This window comes from Apus apus, chromosome 12 (assembly GCF_020740795.1).
Source record: "Apus apus isolate bApuApu2 chromosome 12, bApuApu2.pri.cur, whole genome shotgun sequence".
NCBI classification, from domain to species: Eukaryota; Metazoa; Chordata; class Aves; order Apodiformes; family Apodidae; genus Apus; species Apus apus.
In genome coordinates this window covers 12,353,060-12,380,519 of record NC_067293.1, presented here as the reverse complement: position 1 = coordinate 12,380,519, position 27,460 = coordinate 12,353,060, and the positions used below count along the sequence as shown (strand labels likewise).

At 41.1% G+C, this 27,460-nt stretch overlaps 1 protein-coding gene across 1 annotated transcript in view; it reads left to right on the top strand.

Annotated features, from left to right (window-relative positions):
* The window catches only part of TRPC5 (transient receptor potential cation channel subfamily C member 5), a 68,952-nt gene that overhangs the window by 14,083 nt on the left and 27,409 nt on the right, over positions 1 to 27,460 (top strand). Inside the window, exons 2-5 of the mRNA XM_051629923.1 lie at positions 2,140 to 2,661; positions 16,355 to 16,691; positions 19,684 to 19,823; positions 23,779 to 24,101. Coding sequence (XP_051485883.1) covers positions 2,140 to 2,661; positions 16,355 to 16,691; positions 19,684 to 19,823; positions 23,779 to 24,101 — 1,322 coding nt within the window. The remainder of the gene's footprint in view (positions 1 to 2,139; positions 2,662 to 16,354; positions 16,692 to 19,683; positions 19,824 to 23,778; positions 24,102 to 27,460) is intronic.

The window sequence follows — 27,460 nt, the reverse complement described above, 5'->3', positions numbered from 1 at the left end:
CTTGATACACCCTCAATTTCATCCCAAACCTTGGGACAACCATTTTGAGAGCCTCAGATCCAGACTGAGAAATCTTGGGAGGAGACAAGATTAGCACTATCCCCACCTGTAACATTACTACCTTGTATGCAAGTGCTCGATTCATATTCTGAGCAACATTAATACCTCATCTGTGTAAAGCTGAAAATCCTTTTCACAGCCTTGGGTACAATAACTTCCATACAGAAAACCAAGATTAAACTTGACAGTAATAGGAGTGATAGAGGGGCAACGCAGTCTTCCTTTGAGCCAGAGGCTCTGAATACAACAGCCAGTGACTGACTGAAAAAGGAGGAAGAAAGATCAATGCAGTTACTGAAGCATCAGGGCTTAAAAAAATGCTTCTGAGGAAGAGAAAAAAGAAAAATGCACACCTTTCTCTTGGCATTTACCAAACTACCTAAATGAGCTGAGCAAAGGAAAAGAAAGGAAGTCAAGGACCTTAAAAAGAGAGCTGCATTCAGCTGTTTGTTATTAGATATCTTAAAATACATTTATCCAACCTTGCTAAGAGAAGCCAAGCTCTCCATGACCCACAGCAAATCTTCACAACCATTCTCTCCTCTTTCCAAGAGCTGCATTTATAGGCTCCCTCCAGGCAGCCTCTGTAGGGACCAGCCTCCTTAGCAAACCCTCTTTACACCTGTGTCTGCAGACTGCCAGAGGTTTAACTCCTCATGTACCACATGCAGGGTAGCAGACTTGTATAATTCCCAAAAATATCTCTATCCACCCAGTGAGCCCTACTCCAGGACGTGACCCTGCATCTCAGCGTGGTGTCAACTTTTGGGACAGTGTTGTGAACGAGCTCTGTCCTGCTGCCCCAGGTGGGTTATGTAGAGGTTTATTAATGAACTTCAGTCTTTAGCTCTGAAGTGCTATAGAGGCACTGAACTCCCAGGGAACTTACAGTCAGTGCTCTGAGGTTCACTGTCTCATAACCACTCTTGGGTTTATCCTACAGAAGGATTTCTAGCCAGTTACTTTTTGCTACTTTATTGCTGCTTTCCTTCTGAATTTTTACAGACAGAGTAATGTTTCCTGTCATTAGGACTCTTTAACAATAGTTTCTCTGAAATGCCTGTGACATTTGCAAGGGGAAGCAGGCCTACTGTTCACCAAAACCAGCAATCACCCCCTGAGCAGCAGGATGCCAACTACCAGGGCAAGAGTGGTGGGCACACGAAGTACAGTGTGCCTGAGTAATGATTAACACACAACAAAGAGAGCTGCCTGTGCTGCAAATGGGAGCACACTGTGTGCTTGGGATGCAAGAGCATTTTGGTCTAATTTTGCACTCTGCATATAGTAATAAGACACAACAGGGTGTGCATTAAGCTCATCTTTTGAGAAGTGCAGCGGTAGCTGAATAATGCACACCCTGGAGTGTCTTATTTGTAGTGGACTATGGCTCATTAATTTTACATTTATATTTTTTCAAACCCATTAAAAAAAAAAAAAACAACAAATCTATTCTGAGGACAGTTATGTAATGTATCCTTCCACTGAAAAGTATTTTCAAATAAAAACAGAAGGGAGAAGATGAGGAAGAGCTTTGTTCAACTGCAGACCAGTGTTTGGTTTGGTTTGTATAGGGTCTGCTACAAGCAGGTTCTCAGCCTGCTAATGCAGAAATATAATGCAAATAATGATAGTTATGGAATCTCTTCAGTGCTCACTCTTTTCTAGACTTTCTTTTCTTTTTGTGTAGTCACAAGTTACAGAAAATAAATTTCTTTTTGTGTAGGGCCTTCTGTCTTCTGCTTTTCCTACAAAAGTCCACCTTTTGGCATATGAACCAGTACCCATTTCAGAACAAGTTCACATTCTGGTGGGGATGTGACTGACTTTTACACCAGACTGGGAACTGAATGGTCACAGGTTCCTGCTCCAGAGGCAAAAAGGCATAATTTGGGTGGAAACGTTTTTGCCAGAATAGCGGTTTCTGCACATGTATGGATGGATACAATAGGATTTAAAGAACAGAGGATGTTATTAAAACTCTGTTTTGTTGTGACATAACTTCAAAAGTATGAAGGAGGGACATAAGAATTCTGCTGTTCCACGTGAAATATGACCATGGTTTATCCCTTTACATAGGTTCCAACGTTGATGATGGACACTCAGTTTTCAGAATTCACTCCAGATATCACCCCAATAATGCTGGCGGCTCATACCAACAACTATGAAATCATCAAACTGCTTGTCCAAAGAAGGGTAACAATTCCACGCCCACACCAGATCAGATGCAACTGTGTGGAATGTGTCTCCAGTTCAGAGGTGGACAGCCTGAGGCATTCCAGGTCAAGGCTGAACATCTACAAAGCCTTAGCCAGCCCTTCGTTGATTGCCTTATCAAGTGAGGACCCCATCTTGACGGCCTTCCGACTGGGCTGGGAGTTGAAGGAGCTCAGCAAAGTGGAAAATGAGTTCAAGGCTGAATATGAAGAGCTTTCACAGCAGTGCAAGCGTTTTGCTAAGGACCTTTTGGATCAAGCGCGGAGTTCTCGAGAACTGGAAATCATTCTCAATCACAGAGATGATCAAAGCGAAGAGCTGGATCCCCAAAAATGTCATGATTTGGCAAAGCTAAAGGTAGCAATAAAGTATCACCAGAAAGAGGTAAGAGTAATCTAAATGCAAAGGTGTGTGAAGGCTTCATGTATTGGGTAAAATTACTTGTTTCTCCTGTCTCCATGGGTTTGTTCCAGGTTGCTGCCTGAGACCCAGCAGGGGTGAATTTGAGTAGACAACTTTGTGCAAATGGGTTGGGCACCAACCAGGAGGTTCAGTGCACCTTGGTGACAGTGTGAATCTGGTAACATTTGAGGGCAATACGACTGTGACTTGCTGCAGTGGGTTATGGCTTCTACAGCACCAACACTTCGGTTTCAAAGAATCTTGAATCTCATTTCATTGTAAACCATTCCCCTGCCAAGAAAAGCCTTCAGAAATGTGAAAATGCTCATGAGATGCTAGGAGGTCGATCACGTCATGTGAATACTTCACATCTGAGACAGCTCAGGTTGATTCTTGCTCCTTGATTAATCCAGGTTTTAGGTATAGAGAAGTGGTTCCCAGAATTTCAAACTCCTGCCCATAGTACCAGAAAAGAGAGTCATACTTCAGCTAAAGGGCAAAGAACCTTTCAGAAGCCCTGCAAATCCAGAGATTTGTAAGTTGGTTCAATAAAGGCCATGAACCCAAGGAGAATGCTGACAACAGTTTTATTAGTTGGCTCTGGATTTTCTTTCTCTTTCCAAACCTGGACACAATTTAGTACATTATATATTACTGTTGGCCAGTGATGTTCCAGGTTATCTGAAGGAGGAATTTAGCTTGCTTGGTTGAGGAATTGCAATGTCTTTTACATTCTTCTGTGTCTGGAGGGTGACAGGAGTGGCAGAAACACTTGCCCCCTTACTCTTTTCACTGTCTTCCCCACATTTGATACTTTGTTTTATGCCTTGATGAGGACAGCCTGATAAGACACATTCCACCTCCCTTAATGGCTGCTCATGTCATCTGAGGTACAATAGTCAGGAAGTGAGAGATGCAGGTTTTCCTTTCTTCCCCTTGGTCTGTTACATCTCTGGAGTACCAGCCCCTTGATGCAACAAGCTGGAGCCCAAGCCTCAAGCTTTCTGGAATCTGGCACATGGTCCATTATTGCTCTTACTGGGCTGCTCCAGAGAAGTGTCAGCAAGGTCCACTGTATTCATAGCAGGTTGTGGTTCTTACTCTCCATGACAGGGTTAGGTAACACCTTGAGTGCTTTAGAGACACAAACAAGTAGCGAAGAATTAGTCTGCAGAAGGGTGATAGAGTATGTCAGGTTAAATGTTCCTGAAATCCAAGAAGGTCTAGAAACTCTACTTCTGTTTTGTTGGGGTTTTTTTATACTGTCCTGATAGCCACAGACACTGCACCCCCACACACCCTGCAGCAGCAAGGATGCCACTGGCACTGCTGTGTGTAGATCACTGCTGGTTTCTCAGTGGCTGCTCAGAGTTCAGGCTCACTATTGACATCCAGGCATAAATCTGTGGCTACCTCTATCTTGGGTTCACATACTGAAATTCCAAGGCTGAAGGACTTCATTTGAAATGTAGTGCTCAACAGTCCTGAAGCTCTTTGACTTTAAAGTAGCAAATTTTTAATCTTTGCTTGCCAGTTTTCATCTCGTTTTTTTTTAGGCATATTTGACTGAATTCCAAGCATATGGACAAGTTCCATGTTTTGTGACATATTCATGACAGTTCAAGCATATAAAAGACTTATGGTATATACATATACACATCTATAGTATCTTTTAATCTGGCCTGAGTGCCTCAGTCTTCACACTTTGACATGGACAAGGGCTGGATTAGTGAGGGGAGCCACTTCAGTTCAGTCCTACCTCCAGAGGAATACTGGCCTCCTCACAAAGGCTCCACCTCACTCTGTGTCCCCAGGTAAATTCCACTGCCTGTGCATTTATGCCTCATGACCCAGATACAGGTTTTGTCTTTACAACAGTAGAAAATTCTCCCATCCTTTTTTTTTTTTTCTCTCCTTGTTTTTTCTACAGCAGAAAAAGCCCGTGAGGTACAAATTTTGAATTCTCAAACATTACATGTGTCACTCATGAGGAAGAAAACCTTTTCCTTTGGAGGAGAGCCAAAACTATGGAGAAGAAATTTCTTGCTTTTCATGTTTATTTTTAATAAGCCCATATATCCTAGAAGGTAAATTACTGTTTACACAGAAGAGAAAAATTCCAATTATACAGGAAAGATTAAAATGTGCCCTAAGGTAGCTTTGTAGTATATATTATGACAGCAAACGTAAAAACCATGCTGTGCAATGTTCACAGGCTCCCTCTCCATCTCATCTTAAGTGTAGAATGGTTGTGTCCTCAGTTTCAAATGACAGAAGGGCCATTATTATTTCTTTAGTACATAGGAAGGATTTAATAGCTGTGATCACTGTTTGCATGGCAGTCACAAAATACTAGACAAAAATGAGGACAGCTCCAGTACACTGTGAAACATGAGGAGTTAGATCCAGCACAGACACATCAGCTTTCTCCAAGTCCACTTTCAAAGAAATTATTTAGTAGGATCATGACAATTAATGATCTAAGAGGTAAGTAAGCTTTTCATACATGCTCTGTGGTACATGGCATTTGTCTTCATATTATTACTTTTCACATTCTTTTATTCATGACTAATTTTGGAAGGAGAAAGGTGCTGAAGACTTAATACAAAAAGGCAGAGCTCAGCTGTTGAGGATCAATCTTCACTATGCTGTTCGGGCACCAAATTAGCTCTGAATTTGTTAATTTGTTAATTTGTTTGCATTTCTAAGGAAAGATGGGGAATATTCATCACTTAGGATCTTGCCAGTCATGTAAGGCACAGGTGTATGTGCAGTGGAGCATCGTCTGTTCAAAGAATCAGAGCATAGGCTGAGTGCAAATACCATTTTTATGTCCTTTAAGGTTTTTTTTTCTTTGCCAAAATAATGTAGAGCAACCATACCGCAGCAGTCAATTGGGTCCAGAAGAGCAAGGTTCTCCTTGTGTATAACATTCTGCTAAACCACCAAAATAGCAAACAGACACTCAGCCCATTCCTGCTTTCCTGCTCTCCATCACAGGTCATTCACATCTTCAGAATGAAGTGCAACATCAGAGTGGTGAATTTTCAGTGCTTTGCATTTTTCTGGTACTGGTAGTTGCAGGTGGCTGTGCAGGTGTAGTTTGTATGTCTGTAAGAAACACGCAGAATGCAAGGCACTCAGAAAAAATGTATTTTATCCATGACTATATTGCTTAGCACTTTCACTGAATTAGATCAAAGGAGTGCATGAAATTCCCTCTCAGAAACCTTAACCTTGGTCTCTTACTCACTGTACTCTAAATCAGTGACAGGAAAGGAGAGAAATAGAATTGTTTGCTTTTCTGATCTAAAACTAGTTCTCTTTGTTGTCTTCTCTTCAGCGTAAAGCTTCAAAAGTTTTAGTTCTTTTTTTCCAAGACATTTACATAGACAAGTAGCTCCTGAGATACAGTACTGGAGTGGATGAATAATCATTCCTGCCATGCCAATATATTTTTCAGCTGCGTCTTGACTCGTGTCAACTGTGTGGCTGCAGTTAGAAGCACAGCGTAGTTCTCCAGGGAGTTTGCATAAACCTGGCAAATTTCTAAGGGCACTTCAAGTTAGTGTATAAAAAGAGCTTTTAAAAATATCAGAGATGCATGAAAAATTAAGTGCCAGGTCTGCAGAAATCGAAGTTCATTTGCTGCACCTTGTTTACCTGTTTCAGAAGCAGTTCAGGTATCCTGATGGATAGCCACAGCTCTCTTTGCTTGCTGGCAGTGCAAAGTTATTCTCCCGTGGTTTTGTCCGTTTTCTTGCCACACTGCCTGGAGGTATAATGATACAGGGCTGAATATTTGTATTGTGCTCTTTAAAGGCACAATGAAAAGCTAGCTTTTTGGTGAGCCTGCACAGCTCACAAGATAAATAAACAGGCTTTTACTTTCAAACTTCTAAAGTTAAATCATACCATGTCATGAAAAGATGGGGGAAGCTGCTCCATGTGGAAGCTTTTTTCCTTTCTGGTGACCTGGAATATTTGTATCCCATATGGGATTAGATGGTGAGAACTGTGCAGTTACACTGCTTCTAGATCTGTCCTCCACCACAAACCTGAATGTAAGTTCAGGGCTTTCTAAAGCGCCGAATGTCCAAATGTCACCTTTCATTTCCCAGCAGCACTCATTCACTCAGTATTGGATGCAGCAAAGTTACCATCTGATGTGTGAACAGTGGCCTGTGCTAAATGAAGCTTTTTTTTTTCTCAGACTCAACCTCAGCAGGCAGGATGACCACATTACAAACCTTCTGTGCTTGTGGCACAGGCTGAGCTGTGATCAACAGGCAGTAGGACTTTGGGGTGAGGCGTGAGCATGGAAATTTAACCAACTACAGCTGTGTTGCATTACAAAAAACAGGACAAGTGGCATTTAAGTTTAACTTCTCTGCAGTCTTGGAAGAAGAAATATTCAGAGAACTGATGGTTCATCAGTTTGACAAAGTGGACTTGCATGTTTATTTGAGGTAACAGGATTATTTGGTATATTATTTGCGTAACTCCAAAATGTTCTAACTCGATGAAGGTTAGCCACATATTGCAGCTGTCACAGAACAGAACTGCAGAAGACCATCTTTTGACAGCAAAATAATCTGACTAATATTGCCATGCACAAATTTGAAATAACAACCTAAGAAAGGTTTGTCAGTCAAGGACAAGGACTCTGCTTGTGCTATAGTAATGTGTAGCAGGCAATAAATTCCTGGATCATTCTTTAAGTTGTTTTTGGTGCCTTATGCCTCTGACTTAAATTATGTCTTGGACAAAGACAGGAAATAGGTTGAAAGCTAAAGGGTTTGCGACTGTTTTAAGAACATTCAAGAATGATTTACCAAGGTTGTCAGTTCCCTTAACTTCATGTATCCCATCAGGCTTCTTGCCAGCAAGAGAAGAGGCTTGGGAAGCCAAAGTTGAAGAACAGGACATGATTGACTTGCTTTCTATAGACAACAGAAACTGGAAATAAGTGACCCCTTGTACATTGTATAAGCCAAATGTTCAGTGTTACTACATCTGAAGGTCTAGAGTGCCTTTCAGAATCAGCTTCATACCAGTAATGAACAGTATATTGTGTAATTCACAATAATAACCTTGAATGATACCCTGAAATAATAATCTCTGCACAAAAAATACTGCTATGGATTCTCCCTTTTGGATATAGAAGTGGTCATTGTTATTTATCTGATCTCTGTGAATTCCAGCTTTACTTCTGCCACTTTGTGAAGAGTGTTATGAAACTCTTTAGAAGAAAAGAACTGAGATTTCAATCCCTTTACACCTCTTACGTCCACATCAGATGCATCATCATCCAGACAAGCCATTTAAGTGTGTCATGATTGAGAACACAGTTACCTCATAGCTCTTCACTCCAGGAGAAGTGAGATAGATGGGTTAATAATAATACCATAACGCCCCCCCCCCAAACTGGGATCTTGTGCAGAATGGCATTGAAAAGCTGTGACTGCAGGTTTTCTGTTCTTACTCTTTCTCCACAAACCCAGCTGGCTGAGTAAACATCCTTCAGCAAAGGGTACGTCCTCTCCCTATAATGGTGATATCAGAAGCAGAGGGTAGTCTTTAGATGTTCCCGAGTGTGTGAGAAGTATTTATACTATGCTGGTCTGTTCTTTCCTGGATTATCAGAGTAAATCTACTCATTCAGGATAAGTTAAGGTAGAAAAAATGAAACCAAAATTAAATATTTTCAGCATAGATATTTCTCAGGTCAGAAAGGAAGCAAATGAAAAAATACTGTTAGAACATTTTGTTAACACTAATAGGGTAAAGTACGTATGTATTTAAAAATAATTGTGAATGACTTTTAAAATTCTTGTGTTTGCTTTACTTATCACTTATTTAATGCATATGTTAGAAATTCTCTGAGGAGAATAAACCCAGCCTTTTGCTTAAAAGTCAATACCATCTCCACTTCAGCTAAAGGCTGTGAGAGCTTCAGCTATTCATTTGCAAGTGTAACTCTTGAAGTGCTGCCCTGCTGCCTGCAAGACGACTTAGAAAAATCTGCAAGGTTTGTGTCTTAACAGTTTTTAGCCTGATTGTTTTTTCAGTGCTTCTGTAGGATGATGCTGATATCCCCTGTTCAGCTCTTGGAAACCAGTTAGTGTGTTGTGAATTAACTGATGGTCTCTCTTGGGTATGTTGCTGGTGTTCAGCACTTGCTTGTACTGCATCACTCTGCCTCTGGAAATCCAGTCTGCGTCTGCTTCATCTTTGTAACACAACTGTTTCCTGCAATGATCCCTGAAATACTTCCTATGGGAATTTATTTACCAACTGTAGCCTTCTGTCTGCTAAAATAAATGCTGAAAAGTTTTGCTTACCTCTGGATTCCTGCTCGGGGTCTGGCCCAGAAGAACCATGTTCTGGTGGGGTGTTTGCTAATGCAGCTTGGCCTCCAGGAGCACCATTCAGCAGCTTGTCCTTATTCAATTGCAGGATTTATGCCTGCACTTAAATTCTGCTGACACAGCCTATAAATACAAACCTAGAGCTAAACACAAGTTTAAGTGCTCTTGCGTAGAGATGGATTTAATTTCAAGCTTAAATACTTTGTTAATTGCTTCTTCCATGGGTAGGTACCCAGGATTCGCAAGCCTCTATCTTTGTCTTAGAATATGTGGGACCTCTTTATTTTAAATGTTTCAGCCAATACAACTTAAATTTGTGAAAACTAGGAATTTTTATGGAACTGTAGCAGACTTTTAGAGGTTATTCAGCCTTTCCTTTTGCCAGCATTCACATCATTGGTGAATTTCCAATTGCTCCTGCTTAAGCAGAGTTCATGTCTGCTACCATTAATATGTGTTATGGATAGGAGACCTTTAGTTAAGATTCATGTGTCATCATCACTTAAAATAGTTTAAGAACAGATTAGACAAAACACAGTATAATTTAAGGCCATATGTTCATCGGTGCAGGATCTGGAGCAGGAGAGGGGTTGAGCAATTTGGGTAGCACCTGGTTTTCTTGAAGGACTCTTCTGGCTCAGCTAGTGATCTTAATAATGGCAGGGATGACTGTCCTTTGGATTTGCATCAGTGCCTCACTTGTAGAAGTAGCAGTGTTTTTGATAGGATCTGATTAGCAGCTGTGTTTTCAATAGGATATTGACCCTATATTTTCCTGGGAAAACAAACTATTATCTCTTGGAAGTGCATGATGAAGAATGTTGTGTTGTAGTCCCTTTTCCTTGAGTTATACAGCCTTCCCTCCAACTTCTTGGTCTCATTTCTTTTTTTTTTTCCTGTTGCAGAAAGTACTTAATTAACAGGAAGAACAACCATTAGGTGTTTACCCTCTGCAGCTCACACTTCAGCAGCAAAATGTAAATAACTTTGCAGTCACTAATAAGGTTGAACTTTAAAAAGAAATGTGTGACAAAAGAGGATTTTCTTACTCATCTCACTCGTTGCAATACTGCAAACTTAAGGAAGCTGGTTGGTGTTTCCCATGTAGGGTATCTGGGCTCCTAGGGCTTGCTGGTTCTGCAGCAGACATCAGATTAGGCCACAGATAGTTTCTGTCTTCTGTCTTGGGCTAATTTAGAAATTTAGCTCTTCAAGAGCTGCCAACTGGAATTTTGTTTTAAGAGCAATCCAACTGGTAAAACAACCACGTTTCCTTTCTTCCTCAGAAGGTCCTGTCCTTTGTTTGAAAAGGAGGCAGAGTGCTTTGTGGCACTGGAAGTATGTTGTGCTGCTTGGTTCTTAGCCCAAGCACATGCAGGATTTGGGAGTGCAGGAAGAAGATGGATTTTATAAGTTCATTTATTTGTGTGCCATTTCATGTTCCTGAAGTTGGAGTAAAGGGGATCACTTCATTGCACAGAATCATCCCTGTGCCTGGTGACATTGAGCCAAGTGGACAGTGTGTATTGAGCTTTGTGGGTTATGACATTCAGATTTGGCACTGATTGATTAACACAAGCCTGTGGTAGAACTGATAGTGTAGGAGTTTTCTGTACTTCATGAGAAGAGAGAAAATTCTAGCCACTTGATTCTGAAAATTCAAGGATGAAAGTCTGTGTTCTGCCCAGTCCAGCTGCAGTTGTACTGATGTATGTGGAGCAGCTACTTCTGTGCCTGAGTAGGTCACCCCTGCTAGCAACCTGGGATGGGGAGGGACATGGAGCTACTGCTTCCAGCCCTGTCTGGCCATGCCTTGCTCGCCAGCACTGGGGGAGATGTCTGTCTTGGAGACATCTCCCTTCAACCTGCCAGAGAGAGGGTGCAAGGTAGTACCTACCACTGCAGGACAGGGCTTTGCTGAGCAGAGAACGGCAGCAGCATTTATCTGTTTTGTGACAGAACTGGGTTAACAGGAAATTTACATCCTTTACAGATGAAGCTAAAATACAGACTGATGCTGCTACATTGAACACTGCAGTTGCCTGATTGTCACAGTCTGCAAAATCTAGCTGTGTTCATTTGAAACTCTGCCTTTCCACAGCCAAAACAGCTTTAATTGTAGAGGGCAGCAACATATAATAATACCCTGAAACACAGTAACCTTGCAGATACTCAGCTGCCACAATATTCAGGGGTGCAGTGCAGTGCTGGGGTGAGATCTGACCTAGTGAAATGGGTGTCAGACAGGGGTACTAAAGTTAATTTCATGGCTCCCATGCCACATTTGGCTCTCAGTGGTAACCTCACTGGGAGCTGATGTAGCTGACGGATAGAACTCAGTCCTGCTTATTAACACAGGGCTCTGCAGTTACAAATAAGTGCTTATTTATCTATGAAGAGCATTCACTATCACCATCCACAGCAAGAGTACAGAAACAAACTCCACAACTTGAAACAGAAGACCCTGATGGCAGTCTTCAGAATAATCAGAATAAATGCAGAGAGATACTGTGCTCAGCCCCTGTGATATCTATCAGGAAGCTATTTCAGTTGCCAGCCCATCTGTGTCTGATACTAAATTAATTATGACCGTGAGAGATGAGGGATTTCCCCACAGGTAAGGGGAGAGAGGTGGAACATAATTGCTGTGTTTAATATTTATATTAATGGCACAGCATGCAGAATGCATTAAATTATTGAGAAGTAGAATTTAGGTGACATAAAAATATCAGTAAAGATTAAATATTAAGAAAAAGACACTTCATCCAGCAGCTGCTTTTTTCCCCTTAAAAATTTTCCCCTTGGTAGAGGATCTGGTGACAATGAGTATGATGAACATTGAAAATGAAATTCTCTAATAGCACAATCCAGCTGGAAGCCAAATGTTACACAAAGATTCTGGCAAGACTGCGAGAAGAAAGAGAGAGCATAAAAGACTTTGTATTGCAGTGGTTTCTACCCTCAAAATGCTTTCCAACTATGGCTGAAGTTGCTGATCTCACTTCTTGGAAAGGTGAAGATACATATCCCTATTTTAAGAAGCCAGGAGACAGAGCATCTTGCCTACTGGTGACACGGTGGTGTTGTCCTCACAAGAAGCCACTCATCTCATCTCTCTTCTAGTCATCAAGTGAACTGCATCTTCAGCTAGGGACAGGTTCTGCTCAACAGGTAATGGAGAAGGAGCTTGCTCTTTGGATTAGCCCCCACCAGAAATGCATCTACAGGCTTTGTCTACAGGTAGGCACAATCCTGTAAGAAGTTATGGCAGCACTACCACAGGCTTCACAGCATTGAATGCTTAGTTCATACATTAGCTGCATTGAGTAAAAATGCCATCTTTTGGAAGCATTTATTCTCATTCTAGTACAGCTCTCAGAACATTTTCCATCATGTCTGCAGGATGATATCTTGTACTGCCATTTGTAACAGAGATTGCAGGCTTCTGTAACACAGCAGTCCTTGAAAAAAAATGCACGTTATGTATTGGAGAAATACTGTTTGTAAGTGTCGCAAGCCGGTACTGGGGGGCTACCGGCTGTCAGGATGACAGTAAGTTGTATGCTCATCTTACACCAATAGAGAGCTTCTGGCACAGTACATCTGCCTCTGAGTCTGGACCATCTACAAAACTGGGACAATATGCAGTTTATTAAATAATCATGATCTCCTTTTCATTGTGCAGAAACTTGGATAGCAAATCCTGTCACTTACGGTATGTTCACATGAAATGATAAAAGACTGATACACACGTGTGCTATTTCTATCTGTGGCAAACGAAAAGCTTTGCAAAAAGATAAAAAACATATTTGTGACCCTACTTATGTGGAAATGGAACATGTACTCAGGAGATGCCTTGGCATAAATAGTGCTGGAGAAGTCAACTTGCTTTTCCAGATCTCAGTTCTATTTGCAAAGCAGAAATAAGATTGTTTCCATAACTTTATGAAGAAATTTGAAATGGTGGATGATAGTAAAATTCTGTGATCTTATAGTTTCAGACTACTTCACACCTAAAAGGGCTAATGCTGAGCTTTTTAATGTTTTCCTATTTTATGTGCATGGTTCAGTCTAGTAGTGAATTTGATGGTTTAGTCTAGGTAACAACATCCAGAAGCAAAGATGAGGCTGATGTTCACAGGACCACTTGGAGAAATGGCTCATTTCTGTATTCTTTCAAGTTCACACAAAGTTACTGAAAAGCAGTTGGTTCTTTAGGCAGCATAGCAAGGGCTTAGTTGACTTAGTTGTTATAATTCAGAATTCCACTGTTTCTGTACACTGGAAATTTTTTCAGCCAGCTGTAGTTCTTGTGCTGCTTGAGATCTGAGCTGAGTATTTACCAATTTTAAATCTGTAATTAATACATTAGACTAACACGAGTTAGTAAAAGCCTGTGTTGGTAGGTGCTCAGCCTTACCTTTAATAAAGACAGCATTTGATAGTTTGTGACATTAGGGAGAGATTCTTGCTAAAATTTCCCTTAGGCCATTTTCAGTGAGGTTGGGATGGGCTTGATTGGAAAATTTAATGGCTTTTTCTGTTTCCATTCCCTGTTGTCAAGCTGGTCTTTAAAGCTGCTCTTTCATGATGTGTGAATTTCTCTCCATTTGAAGAACTAACGTAAGATACAACACAGAAAGCAGATTTTAGAAATGAGCTATTAGGCAGAGAAGAGGCACTTTTAAGATGCTTGCAAGTTGCACAGCAACCAGAGGAACATACAGTAATTTGATTTCTCAAATGACTCTGACTTTGACTCGAGGGAAAAACAGTTTTATTCTCCCCTTAGAGCTTTCTATCATATGTGATAAAAGAAAATGTGTTTATACGTTTTTCCCCTCAAAAAAAAAGAAAAAAGTTGTACCTCATCTCAGAGAAACAGCAGCATCTATAACCATGTAAATTACCACAGAACACATCCAGTCACAGCTCCTGTTTGTGATCTTAAATGAGAAAGTATAGCAGTGTAGCCTTCTGTTTCTTCTAGGTTTTAGACATGACGTGCTGACCCTTCTGAAATAGTAGATTTAAAACCAACTAAATGGCAATCAATGCTTGAGGTTTTTGAAGTTTCTGTAGAATTGTTTTTTTCATGACTGCGCCCAGGCTTGGAATTTTACAGTAACATTTTCGGATCATTATAGGTCACAGGTCTTGGCTTTTTCTGGAGATCAGCACCGTATCATCTGCTGTCCAGTTTCTGCTGCATCCATGTGCAGGTTGATTCCATATCAAATGTGTTTCTAATTTTCTTTCCTGATGCTCTCTGGAGCACAGTGTCACTTGTGTGTTAAGATGTAGCAGTCATATTTATTATAGCAATAACACAAACATCCAGCTTCATAAATGCCAGATACTCCTTTTGGGGATCTTAGTTTCAATACTTTTTTTGGTCAGTCCATATATTTGAACTATGCAGTCCAAAAATGGTCTGACTATTATATAAACAGCCTTTTATAGAATATAAAATACATTCACAAAATCTAAAAAAGCCTGCAGAAATTAATTACTTCAGCAACTAATGTTTCCTTTTGCTTGAGCCTGGTTTAGTAATTTTGAGCATGACAGGGATAGTTCTCTGCTTGTATAGAGCACCCTGAGAGCTGCACATAAAAAGTCCTCCCAGTATTGAGCAGTTTTGGCAGTGAAAAAATATTTTAATTATTTTATTTTAAAATTGTCTCTTTCACACTGAATCTGATCTCCTGGTGACTTAGACCATGGGGAAGTCCTTTAGCCATGATGAGAAGAGCCTTGTAACTGTCTCACAAGGGCATATGTGAAGGCTGATGCAGTATTAGCCTAGGCCATGTCTACAATGAGCAGAGTTGTGTCTACATAGAGGCTTCTGCCAGGGTCAAAAAATCCTATAAATTTGGGGGCAAAACAGTAAGCCTCTTGCATTCAGAAGCCAGTCTCTTTGCTACCATGACATAGTCCTTCCATGAGCTGTTTTAAATTGTAGTGATGAAGGAGTGCTGATAAAAACTTTTCCTGAGGGGGGAAAAGAGGGTGGTGGTACTACATTCCTCCCAGAGATCCTTTTTAAATATAGACAAGCCAGGTGTAATAAACAGTACTGTGTCCACTGGAAGTGCAACTCTTTCCAACATAGCTGTGTCCAATCACAGATGTAGTTATATTGCTACAGGAGTGTGTTTATTGATAACTCTGTTCACGCTAGTACAGTTTTTCTGGATTAATTACAGCAAAATAAGTGTAACAGGCATTCTCAGAACAGTAGTTGAGATTTTCTTTCGAACTTGCAGAGTCCAGTGAGAAACGTGAATTTAGTAGATCAGAAGTATAGCTTCATGAAGATGGATTAGAATTAAAATATGTAAAGAAAAACACAGTTGTCTTGGTCTTGCAGACATCTCTAATTAGCTATGGGTCTAAAAACAGGGCTGTCCAGGTATAATCAGGAACATAAAGTCTCCTGGCATAGACCAGAAATATCATGGCTTGACTTTGAAATTCCAAAGGCTGTTAGGTGTTAGAACAGTCTGAAGTAGTTGCAACCTGAGCGTGTCTGGTATGGAGTCACTGAGGTGCTATAAATCACTATCATAATGCTGTATTTTACAGAGTGAAAGCCAGCTTTTAAGTGTCACTTTTTGCCTCTGCTTAATCTCTTACATTTTACAGCTGCTCTCTTCCTTAATAGCGAGGCACGTTTACCAGTGTGCTGTCCTGCCTCCCAACAGATGTCACCTGGCTGAATTTTACATTCCTGCACACTGTCTCATGCCCAGCCCATCCCACACACACATGCTGGCCTCCTTGCACAAAACCACGTGCAGCACCCCACACAGTTCTGGAGATGCTCTCTCTCCGTCTCTCACACACAAACATACACACACTCTCAGAGCTTTACACCTTTTTCCCTCTTGTCTCATCTTTTACTCACTTCTTAAAGATACTGAAAGTGATTTGTTTGAGGCAGCTGAAATCTGAAACATTCTGAAAAGAAACGTGCTGAGGGAGAAGCATATGGGAAGAGAAAAAGCTTGTAGTAATATTTGTTGTATCACTTTTGCACGAGGTTTCATGTCTGGTGAGTGACTGATCTACATAAGGGTGCTTCAAATAGAAGAAAACTCACAGAATAAATTTTAAATCCTATGTAGAAAAATAAGAGTGAAATCTCCCTCCTTTCTTCCCTCTGTCGCCAAAATACGCTTTCCCCCCACAGGCGGCCCCAACCTTAATCTGAGGGTCTGGGTGGGCTCTTAACACATGTGAAGGGGAGTGCACATGAAGTCAGTAATAATATTCCTTTTTTTTTTTCCCCTCCTCAGTTTGTTGCTCAGCCAAACTGCCAGCAGCTACTAGCAACACTTTGGTATGATGGTTTTCCAGGATGGAGGCGGAAACACTGGGCAGTAAAACTCCTGACCTGTGTCACCATTGGACTGCTATTTCCTGTGCTATCTGTGGCATATCTGATTGCACCGAAGAGCAGGCTGGGACTGTTCATTAAAAAGCCATTTATAAAGTTTATCTGCCACACCGGCTCTTACCTAACCTTCCTCTTCATGCTCCTGCTGGCGTCGCAGCACATCGTCAGGACAGACCTTCACATGCAGGGACCACCTCCCACCATCGTGGAGTGGATGATCCTGCCATGGGTTCTAGGTAAATCAAAAACTCAAACATGCCTGAGCCACAGTCGCCTGACTCGCACCCATGGCAACTGTGTGGAGACTCATTCCTGATCTCAGCAATATCAGCATGTAGAGAGATTTGGCAGCCAGCTTCAGTAACTGCATAAAACAGCTGGGCTCCTTCTGGAACAACAGATCCTGTTGGCCCAGGGCTCTTCTGCTCTTCATGTTGCCTTCTGACATGCCTTTAGATATGACCCTGAGTAAACTGTAGCAAACACATCTCTCTCTCTCTCTCTCTCTCTCTCTCTCTCTCTTTCTCTCTCACTCTCTCACTGACCAAACCAACTAATACAAGCAGGAAATTGATAATTAGTTATTATCAGAAGGCTAAACATGAGGCTCTTACTCCTGTCTGGCTTGGGCAGCCACAGCTATGAAGAAAAGGAGGTGTCCATATTCCTGAGGGAAGGGTGAACAGGTGAGGTAGTGAGATGGGATGGGAGAAAATACAGGCACTGAGGGAGAAAAGCACAGAAGCATAGTTGGATATATTTTTTATGAGAGAGATGTATTTACCCAGTCAAAATGAGCTCCAACACAACAGCAAGTGAAAACCTGTTGACTGCATTAGAAGCACAATCTCTCCTCTAATTAAGCTCCCATCTCCCTTGCTGTGCCATTAACCAGTGTGAGCTGAGGTGTTACTGGGAGGCTGCTCATGGACAAGTTTCCACACCTTTATAGCTCTCCTCCAGTCTTTCTCCATACAGCCCTGGTCAGTTGAGTGCAGAACCCCAGAGGTCAGGTAGCAGAGAACTGTGACTGTCTAGTAGGCAACAGTGGCCTGGAAAGGTTTGCTTTCTGAGGACACCTCTCACAGACCTCAGTCTCAGGAGCTCTCCTTACAGCACCTGAAGGCATCTCCCAGGTCCACCTCTGCTTTTCTGTGCCTGCTGGTGCCCCCCTCCTGGTACCACCCAGCCCCTGCTCCTCATTTCTGTGGTGGCTCTGGATCAGGCTGGTTCTGTGCTGAACAAACCCAGCTGTTCTGTGCCAAACCTAAAACTGCTGATGGAAAATGAGGAAGGAAAGAGAGAGTTGCAGACGTTCACAAATTGCTTTCCATCGTGACCCAGGGCACTTTGCTCCTTGCATAGCTCTACCTCGACTTATAAATGGGAACTCGAGCCTCATTATCTTATTAAACTGATTTATGGCATTAAAATGCACGTGTTGGCAGAACTTCAGAATAAGCTGAGAAGGCTAAATGTCTTTTCTGAGCTTAGGTGATCACTTTATCCTTAACTTCATGGTTAAAACTGTGGGAAACGGTAGGCAAAATTGATTTCAGCAAAATTGATTTGCAGATGAAAGAAGGGTAATCCATTATGAAGACCCTTTCAGAATCACCTCTTACAGCTGTCTGCTCCTCTTTTTTAATTCCTTTGTTTCAGATAAATAGGTATATTGTGAAACTGTTTGTTAAATGGAGAAATTAGAACAGTTTCACTGGATTAAAGCTTATTATTTAAGAAATATTTTCCGCTGTAAAAGGAGAGAGAGAACAGGCACACACAATGCTGTAACTATAGTAACCAGCAATGATAACTCACTATAAATACAGTGTATGAGTTCTTCAACAGGCTTCTCTCCATTGATTTATCTTATTTTACATTGTTGTGCACATGCAAAGATTTGGAGGCAGCTGCGATAAAATTCCCTTATTGGCCTTGACACTGAACTTGCCAGACCCCTGACCTGCTGGCTGGCAGCTGCAGACCTAAGATAGGGTGTTTGCAGGAGTTCATTTCAACATTATCTGCTTTTCAGATTGAACTTTAGGTCCTAAAAAGTTGCAAGTAGCATTTCAGTGACCACTGCAGTATCCTGTGGCTAGGTATGGGCAGCAGTTTGGGGTAACTATATTGGTAATGCACCTTGAGGTGTATTTTAGTTTTGTTGTTTTTTTTTTCTTTTCACGTTTCAGGTCTTCATTCAAGCATTCAGTTGTAAACTGGGTAATTAAAAATATCGGGGGGCTCTAAAGACATTCTTAGAAGCATGTAGGCCATGAAGGAGCCCAGCTGCCATTTGCTTTGTAATGAGACTTAGGCTCTCGAAAATCCTTCAACAGTTCTACAGTAAAGGATATGTAAGTTACTCAAAATTAGAATTTTATGCCAGGTGAGTTTAGCAGTCTGGTCATGAACTTCAGAAGCTGTCCCTCACCCCTCCAGCTGCAAGAAGGTACAGTGAAGGCTAGCAAGTGCCAAAAATTATTACCCAAAGGCATTTCAGAATTGAGATGATGGACTCTGGCTGTATCCTGGGGAACAAATATTCACCTCACAAACCCACAGATATCTTTGACATTAGGTGAGTCACTGCTGAGATGCATGCCAGGCTGCAGTGCCCTTTGTCATGCTGAGTCCTACCTTCTTTCACAAGTAGTGCCTGTGGGGACAGTGACTGAGCACAGAGAATGAATTCACTTCTTCCTTCTTTGGTGTGATATTTCCTGGTCAGGGTATTTCCTGGTCGAGGTGGAAATGTCCAGGCATACAGATGCTGGCACTAGTGCTGCAGGTTCTGCAGAGAAAGTAGGAAGAATTAGTACTGTCCAACTGAGCAATGAATTAATTATAGTTTCTATGAGAGCAGACAATCTATTAGAAACTAAATAAAATACAGTCGCTTAAACAGTTTATTCGTGTAGAACAAATTTAATCTGAGCCAATCCACTCATACTAGTGATATTTAACATGTTTCAAGCAGCCTTCTTGTACGTGTTTCTGGAGCCCTGGACAGGAAACCCAAATCTCCTTCATATCTCTAGACTACATTCCCCATGGCGTTGTAGTATGTCTCATAATCAGCAGTATTAGAGTTTGCAGAAGACAGGAGGGATGAGACATTTTTTCCAAGCTGTAAATTTAGAATTGTCTTTTATTACATCAGCTATACACAGTGCTTTAATGGCAAATAATACTTCATTGTGACAGTGAACTCTCTTTCTACAGGTTTTATCTGGGGAGAAATCAAGGAAATGTGGGATGGTGGATTCAATGAGTACGTACATGACTGGTGGAATCTGATGGATTTTGCAATGAACTCCCTCTATCTTGCAACTATCTCTCTTAAAATTGTTGCCTACGTCAAGGTACAGTAACTTGGGAGAGAGAATTTGTAACTTGCTTGTGAGAACTGTAGTGCACAAGGCAGAAACTGTCAAAATCAAAATTACAGATCAATGAGAATAGCTGCTTTTTAAGCAGCCTGGTTTGGAAAACTTCCCTGGAAAGCTTATTAAATTTGTTTGCTCATCCTGACTCCTTGATTAAGACTGAAGTAGATTCTTTGGGCATTTGGTATAAGTTTCCCCTCTTGATGTCCATTCTGTAGCTCTCAGTTGCCAAAGATGATTTGTTTTCCATACTGACACTGGACCTCTTTCAACAATGCTAGATATAGTGAAAACATTATTTTAAAATAAAACAGTAAAGGAAAAACAAGAATAGGGTTATCTGAAAACATCTACAGCAGGATTTATAATCTGTAGTCCTACAGGTCTGTAGACTACTAATCAGAAGTTTGTGAAAAGTCTACAAAGAAAGCCAGCCTCCTATTAGCATGCTTCCATCTGATACAAAGGTGTCAATTTATCCTCTTCAATAAATAGTTTTAAACTATAAGTGAGGGAATTACAACAAAGGAGCACACTGGAGCTTAACACCATGTAGCTTGTTCACTGTTATGTTCCATTCATGGTGGGAATGCACATCAGATCTCATCCTCTAAAGCACTTTCCAGATTTATAAGCTGCTGATGCTCCAAGCTCGGGGATGCACGTGTTTTGAAGCCAGAGGATGGCCTGAAGCACTTCCCTTCCATCTCTTTTTTTCAAAGACACAAACAAGACACAACTAGCCTCCTGGAAACTTCCTTATGCAATGGCTCCCTTTGACTTCAGTTGGTGCTGTGTGTTTGGCCTGATTCTATTCTACAGTTAGTGTAATTACACTGTAAATAATTACTTGTAAATCAAGTAACCAGAGTCTGCTCCTTGGCCACTGCTGCTCTTTATATTTTTGCAGCACTGCTGTGTAGGTTTTGACCTGGCAGAAGGACACTACTTCTTTTAGCCCAGCTCTTAATAACCAGGACAAGCACTTCCCCAAACCAACCTTGCTTAGTCTCACCCAAGCATGTGTGCAGGCAGAGAGGGAAAGAGGAGAAAATTTCACAAAGCACACTGACTCCAAAATGGCAAAGCTTTTCTAAAAAGCTCTTTCACAAGCAGTCCTGCTATGGGGCCTTTTTAGAATCCAGAAGGCTGCATAGCGGTGAGTTGGTTTTTGAAAGGGAAAAGCTTTAAGATAGTTGCTGCTCCCTGAAGAGGCAGCTCTGTAACAGCATCAAAGCAAGAACAGATTACATCTCTTTTCTCCTAACATTCAGAACCAGTGAGGAAATTACAGACTTGAAAGGTTGGTCTTTGAACTGTGAGCATTACAAAAAAAAAGGCGCTTGAATTCGTAAGATTCACGAACAAATCTTAAAATGTTAATAATCTTGTTCTTTCTCACACACCAACTCCTAGAAGAAATGTGCATCAACAAATTTATACAGTCACACAATGATGCTGAAACCCATAGCCAAAGTACAGCTGCATTTATATACTCTTGTGAGAACTACAGACACTTACAGTCTAACTACAGAGACCTGTAATATGCCAGCACACGAAAGGATACCTACAGGAGTTTGAGAACAGATCAGACCCACTTGGATTAAACCTGGCTGTTCTAAGGTCTGCTCCTGACAAGGACCAATGGCAGACAATTCTGAGAGGTGCATAAAATCTTACATAGGAGTGGTGCAGAAACAGCATGCTCACAGACTTACCTTCTGACCTGTGTCACTTAGAGCTTGTAGTGTGCTTGGAAATGGGAGGATTTATGACATCGATAATGGCTTCAAAACCTTCTGCAACATGATTTGTAAAGGTTTTGGTTATTTATGGAACAGCCCCAAGCTGGAAGAGGCTGATGTATATGCCAATGTACCATATTCTAACACTTCCTAGAACTTCAAAGGATTACATGGACATTTAGCTTTCTGCCAAAATCAGAAAAATAAATTGCATGCTGACACTAATATTCTTGTTTTTACATGGAGACTTTTTTTTCTTGGGCTGGTTCCAACATCTGGCCCTAATATTGTCCAATACCAGTGAAATCTTCAGGCTAATTACAGAGAAAAATACTTTCTTAAACAGTTTTCATTTGCTGCATTGAATTACCATGTAATAAGGAAGGGTAAATGTGACTGCCTGGTGCAACTTAATTGTACTATTCTGTAGACATCTGCTGTGTTTCATGTTCATCCTCTGATCCCTAACCCAAGCAACTCCAGCCTTCCCAGATTACCCAGCTTCCTTAGATCCTTCTGACATCTTCTGTTTCTCTGTTACCTGTGATGCCAGGCTGCTCTGAAGGGTCTACTGCTTTCCAAGCAAGGATATACCATCAGTTTATATAGGGCCAAAATATGACCCTAACAAGTAGCTTTATAAATAGATGTGAGATGAAGACGACCTTTTCAGATTCCTTTACGTGCTGTCTGTGCTAAACCCCAGCAGAGAGCCCTGGGGCTGCTGCGTCAGCCGCACGCGGAAGAGAATTGCCAACAACCGAGCAAATCTGCTCCCTCTTCCTGGTCACAACCATCCGCCCCCACTGCTGGGTACTGGGAAGAAGTTAACATGTCTGCCTGTTTGTAAACATTTTAAGACCCATCTTCAAATCAAGTGAACAGACTCTGGCCATGATGTTCATGGAATAAAGAACAGTTTGGAAATGTCAGAAGCAATCAGAGGTCACGGTGAAGTGCCTTTGTGTCATGTCTCAGCTCCTTCATACAGAGGGATAGTTTGAAATACCAGCTTGCTTTTAGCTGTGTCCTTGGAAAAATTGGGACCTTCAGATTTCAATAGAAAGTCCCTGCAAACTCATCTGTCAGTATGATACTGATACCATTTCCTTTTAAAAGCTATAAAAAATTATTTCAGGAGTCCTAACACGTTGGCTACACTATTAGCTGTGTTATTATTCTAAGTACATTTTTGCCTTTTTATACATGTTAAATGAGCAGAGACAAATGTTAAAAGGACAATTATTCTTTATTGTTCTTTGATGTTAAAATATCTGACTCCACATTCTATTGTGCCAGTGTGGTTGAGCCAGAGTCGTTACATTTGTACAACCAGCTCTTTTGTGTTACCTATTTGCATCTGGCTGCACTTTGCTCAGAAAATGCTTCTGCTTTTATAGCTACATTACAAACCAAGTTAATGTTATAATTGATGCACTCAAATGTATCCAGCGTTTCAGTTGTAATTATGACCTCTGCTTTAGCAACACTCCTAAAATTGCCATGACAAATTAAATAATGAAAAAATTAATGTGAAGGAAGCATTTTGGTTCTGGGCTGTTAGCACTTCTTTTTGAGATTACTAGAGAAGAAAAGCACCTACTTCTTACACTCAATAGTTCATTGCTTTCCTTCTTCTCTCTCTTACCTCTCCCTCCCATGCTTCCTAGAACGAGCAGTGGTTTTAACATGCAGTCATAATTAGCAGGAAAAGTAAAAAAAAGTAACTGGAGATTTCTGACCTGAACCTGATGAAGGGGAGTCTGAACACTTTTAAATGTTGAAAGAGGAGATTGAGTATGAACCCATGGACATTAAGAACCTGCAAACAGTGAACTCAAAAAGGCCTGTTTTCTATATTTAGGCTAAGAACAAGACAACATACCAGAAGACTCCAAAGAACAGCTGGTCCCACAACTATCCCTACCAGGGGGAGATAATCTAGTAGGGAGAGTTTGTAAGAAACCATCATTAACCCTAAGTCTCTGCCCTGATCAAATCAGCTTCAGTTCTGAATCCCGAATGTTAGTCTTGCGGTAGCTGAGACTTCAGAGTTTAAAAGTACTTCTTGTGTCACCAGTACCTGGTTAGTATTAGCTGTGAAGCACTAGTATTAGCAGGCATGACTTTTTATCTCAGAGTAATTACAATGTAATTCACTTTTATACCCTTGTTATTTCTTTCAGTATAACGGCTCTCGTCCAAGGGAGGAATGGGAAATGTGGCACCCGACTCTCATTGCAGAAGCCCTCTTTGCAATATCCAACATTTTAAGTTCCTTGCGTCTCATATCCCTGTTTACAGCAAATTCACACCTGGGACCTTTGCAGATTTCTCTGGGACGCATGCTGCTAGACATCCTTAAATTCCTTTTTATCTACTGTCTGGTGCTTCTGGCTTTTGCCAATGGACTGAACCAGCTTTATTTTTATTATGAGACCAGTGCCTCGGAGGAACCCAACAACTGCAAGGGGATCCGATGTGAGAAACAGAACAATGCCTTCTCCACGTAAGACATCCTTTTCTTTCTGTTTCTAAGGCTGACATCCACTGTCTCCTGTCTTTCCTGCCTTTGCCTGTTATCTGTAACTGCACTGGAAGTGCCTTTATTTATCCATTCACTAATACCAGGTGAGATGGTTGACTATGTAGGACAGGTGTTAGTTAACTGGGGCAGACATTCTGCTGTGCTTTGCTGCCAGAAAGCCTTACTTAGGTCTGAAAGTGGGATACGGTTGTTTTAGTTCTGGACTAGAGTCTCCCTACGTGATCCTGCAACTTAAATTTTATTATGGCTATGTACAATTTCAGCATATTTGAGAAAGCAGCTATCTTTTTGCCATAATAATTGCTTTGTCTGATTCCAGAGGAAAGAAGGGGAAGCTAAACAAAATGTTAAAAAAAGGGATAAACCTAGTCATTAATGAATAATGTGATATAGCAACAATAACAATCTCACCTAGGCCATTTTCATACACTCATGATGTTGCAGGCTTCTCTGACTTCCTTGCAGTAGGGCAAGACAAAAATCCCAGCAAAATCCTTTTTGCTCGAAATGCTGGTGCTTTACTGAGATGTTGGCATGGAAATTGCTGTGGTGACAGCTGGCAGGGCTGAAAGAGATAGCACATGCTGAAAAATAACATGAATTGTCTTTCTGATGTATTTGTTTTCATTACTAATAGTGGAAATAATTATAATAATCAGCCCCCACCCAATTGTTCTTGCTGCTTGCACATTACTTAAAACACAATGGGAAGAGAATAAATAAAGCACAGTCTAGAAAAAGGCCTACGCCCTGCAAACAAGCAAAACAAATCTGTTGTCCACCACTTTATGCTAAATTAAATAAAACTTTTCATAATGCCCAATAATCCTCCACTCTTCCTCAACTGAAGGCTTGAGGTTAAGAAAGGATTTGTGATATATTTACTCTGTTACCAAAACCAGATGATGACTGAGGAGGCCACAGGACCAGGTTGGAAGAGGAAAGGCTCCAATGTTGTCTTGTGAGCTCCCTCCTTAAAAGAAGTGAGGGATTTTCACGGGATAGGGTCCAGCCTTACAAGACCATCATGACCTGGTAGACCAGATGAGATGCTGTTTTCCACTGCAGAGCAGGAACACTGTGGGCTTGATTAATTTTCTCATTAAACTCATCTATATCTGGAGGAAGTGATGGAACTGCACTGTGCTAATGAAAAACAGAATTAAAGACTTCAGCCTTTTTTCTATTTTAATTGCTTTATATGCCCCAGAAATGTGTTGTGCTGCCCTTGCAAAGGATTTAAATAACAAATACTGTTCCTTGATCTATGTCCGTATTGATGCAGCAACCAGAAGGAGAAATGTTTGGCAAGCACAGTGTTTGTTAGCAACTTCTAGCTCAGGAATGGTCAAACCCACAAAGTTCAGGACTAGAGCCTGCCTTTCCCTGGAGCTACAGTGAACAGATGTCCTCAGTTCTGCATTCTGCTTTGGACCTGTCCTTATTGCAAACCAGTTGTTCTATAGATTTCCCTGTCAGCAGGTTAATGGAGAAAACAAAAGCAGGATTTGACTAAAGAAAAAGAGCACTGGGTCAGCAGGAAAGGAAAAAAAGTCTAAGAAGGTGTAATATCTTGGGAACTAGAAATGATATAGAACCACTTAATAGAAAGCGTGCAGATCAGTTTAAATACAGACTACGATTTCTCCCACCCTACCATTCAGTTGAAACCCCCTGCTAAGGAGAATGTAGCACAGAAAGGAAATTGAGGGGGCTCAGCCTTTATGGTAGAGGTTTGTTTAAAACAAAATCACAGTGGGAGGGGATCCATTAGGACTGAGGTCTCCTGTCAGGGGACAGAATGCTCTGCGGTTACTTTTTGTGTGAGACTTGCTTAAAAAATCTATTTAACATGTTCTTAAAAGTTTAAATAGTGGTTATTAACACCCCCAGTACAAGCTGACATTTGGCCCTTGAGCAGATGCACAGCATGGGTGACTGGCTAAGAATGAGCAACCTGCAAAACAGAAAATTATATTGTTGGGCTGGGGAGAACAAGCATGGCTGGAGTGAATTAAAAGTCAGAGCTGGTGTTACTTCAAGTTTGCTCATAGTTCATCCCTAATGAAAGAATACATGTAAAAAGCTTTCAATCAGTACCCTTTGATTCCTAACAGCATTTCTAGGCAATCACACAATAAGATCTGATTTTGTACGGGAAGGAAAAGCAGGACACCACTCATGTTTGTACAGCTTGTTTCAAATGTGACACCTATTTACTGGTGCATTGTTTCCTATGGCTCCCAAAGGACAGGTTTAATATTTTCTTGGTGAGGAAATTTTCTGCATTGCAAACACAGATCACGGAAAAGTAATATTCCTTTGTGACAGCAATGAGGTGAAGTCATGAATAATTTACGGATTTATGCTTTGGCCTCACCATCCCTTAGAAAGCCAAGTGTCAACTGCTTAGGCAGACAATTGGAAAATATGTTCATTGCTGTGATTGTGGCAACTGAAGGAGGGAGGAGAGGAAGAGGAGGAAGGGCTGGAGGAGTTCACACCTTACTGCCTGCTGTGTCATTCTCACTGGAGGGTTTTGCTGATCCTGGGGCCCTTCCTCCAGGAACTGCAGGAGGCCAGGAGGATTCCTGTGGCAGAGGGGTCACTTGATGTCAATAAGCTGCCCTGGACAGTGGTGAATTTTTGAGATTTCTCCTGTTTGCTTAAGATCCACAATATACTTGGCAGGACGAGATAGTCTCTCAATTGCAACTTCTATAACTATGTTTTTAAAAGCTGCTTCTCTGCAGTAGTGTGAGCCCCACTGGAAACACTCACTGTGAAAAAAAGATTGTGGTTCTGGCCTGTCACTGAACACCAAGGAAAGACTAACTAAGCTTTACTTCTATGCAAAATTGCAGAAAGCACTTGCTGTTTTTCAAGGGGGACTGTGTGTCCACAGGTAAATATATTCACCATAGCCTGGGCCCAGAAGATACTCCTGGTAAATACTGTGAATGCAGAGCAATGCACTGATCACTTCTAAGAATTATTTCAGTTTCATGACAGGAATCTGTCTCCTTAGAGCTTACAGCCTAATCAGTACATTTACTGCTAATAGTTAAAATAAGTTAAAAGATAGCTAGCACTCCACCATTTTTTGTAGAGAAATGCTTAGCATTCTTTGGTTGATCTTTATTTTACCACCTCACTTATTTAATAAATCTAACAAACAGCCTAACTTTGTGGAGAAAGGATTTAGCTTTAAGTCTTATAATTTTGGCCAATGAGAAACATAAAAGATACGTCCACAAAATACAAAGAAATTAAATTCCCACATAAAGTATGGAATGTACATGTGGAACAGATGCAGAGAG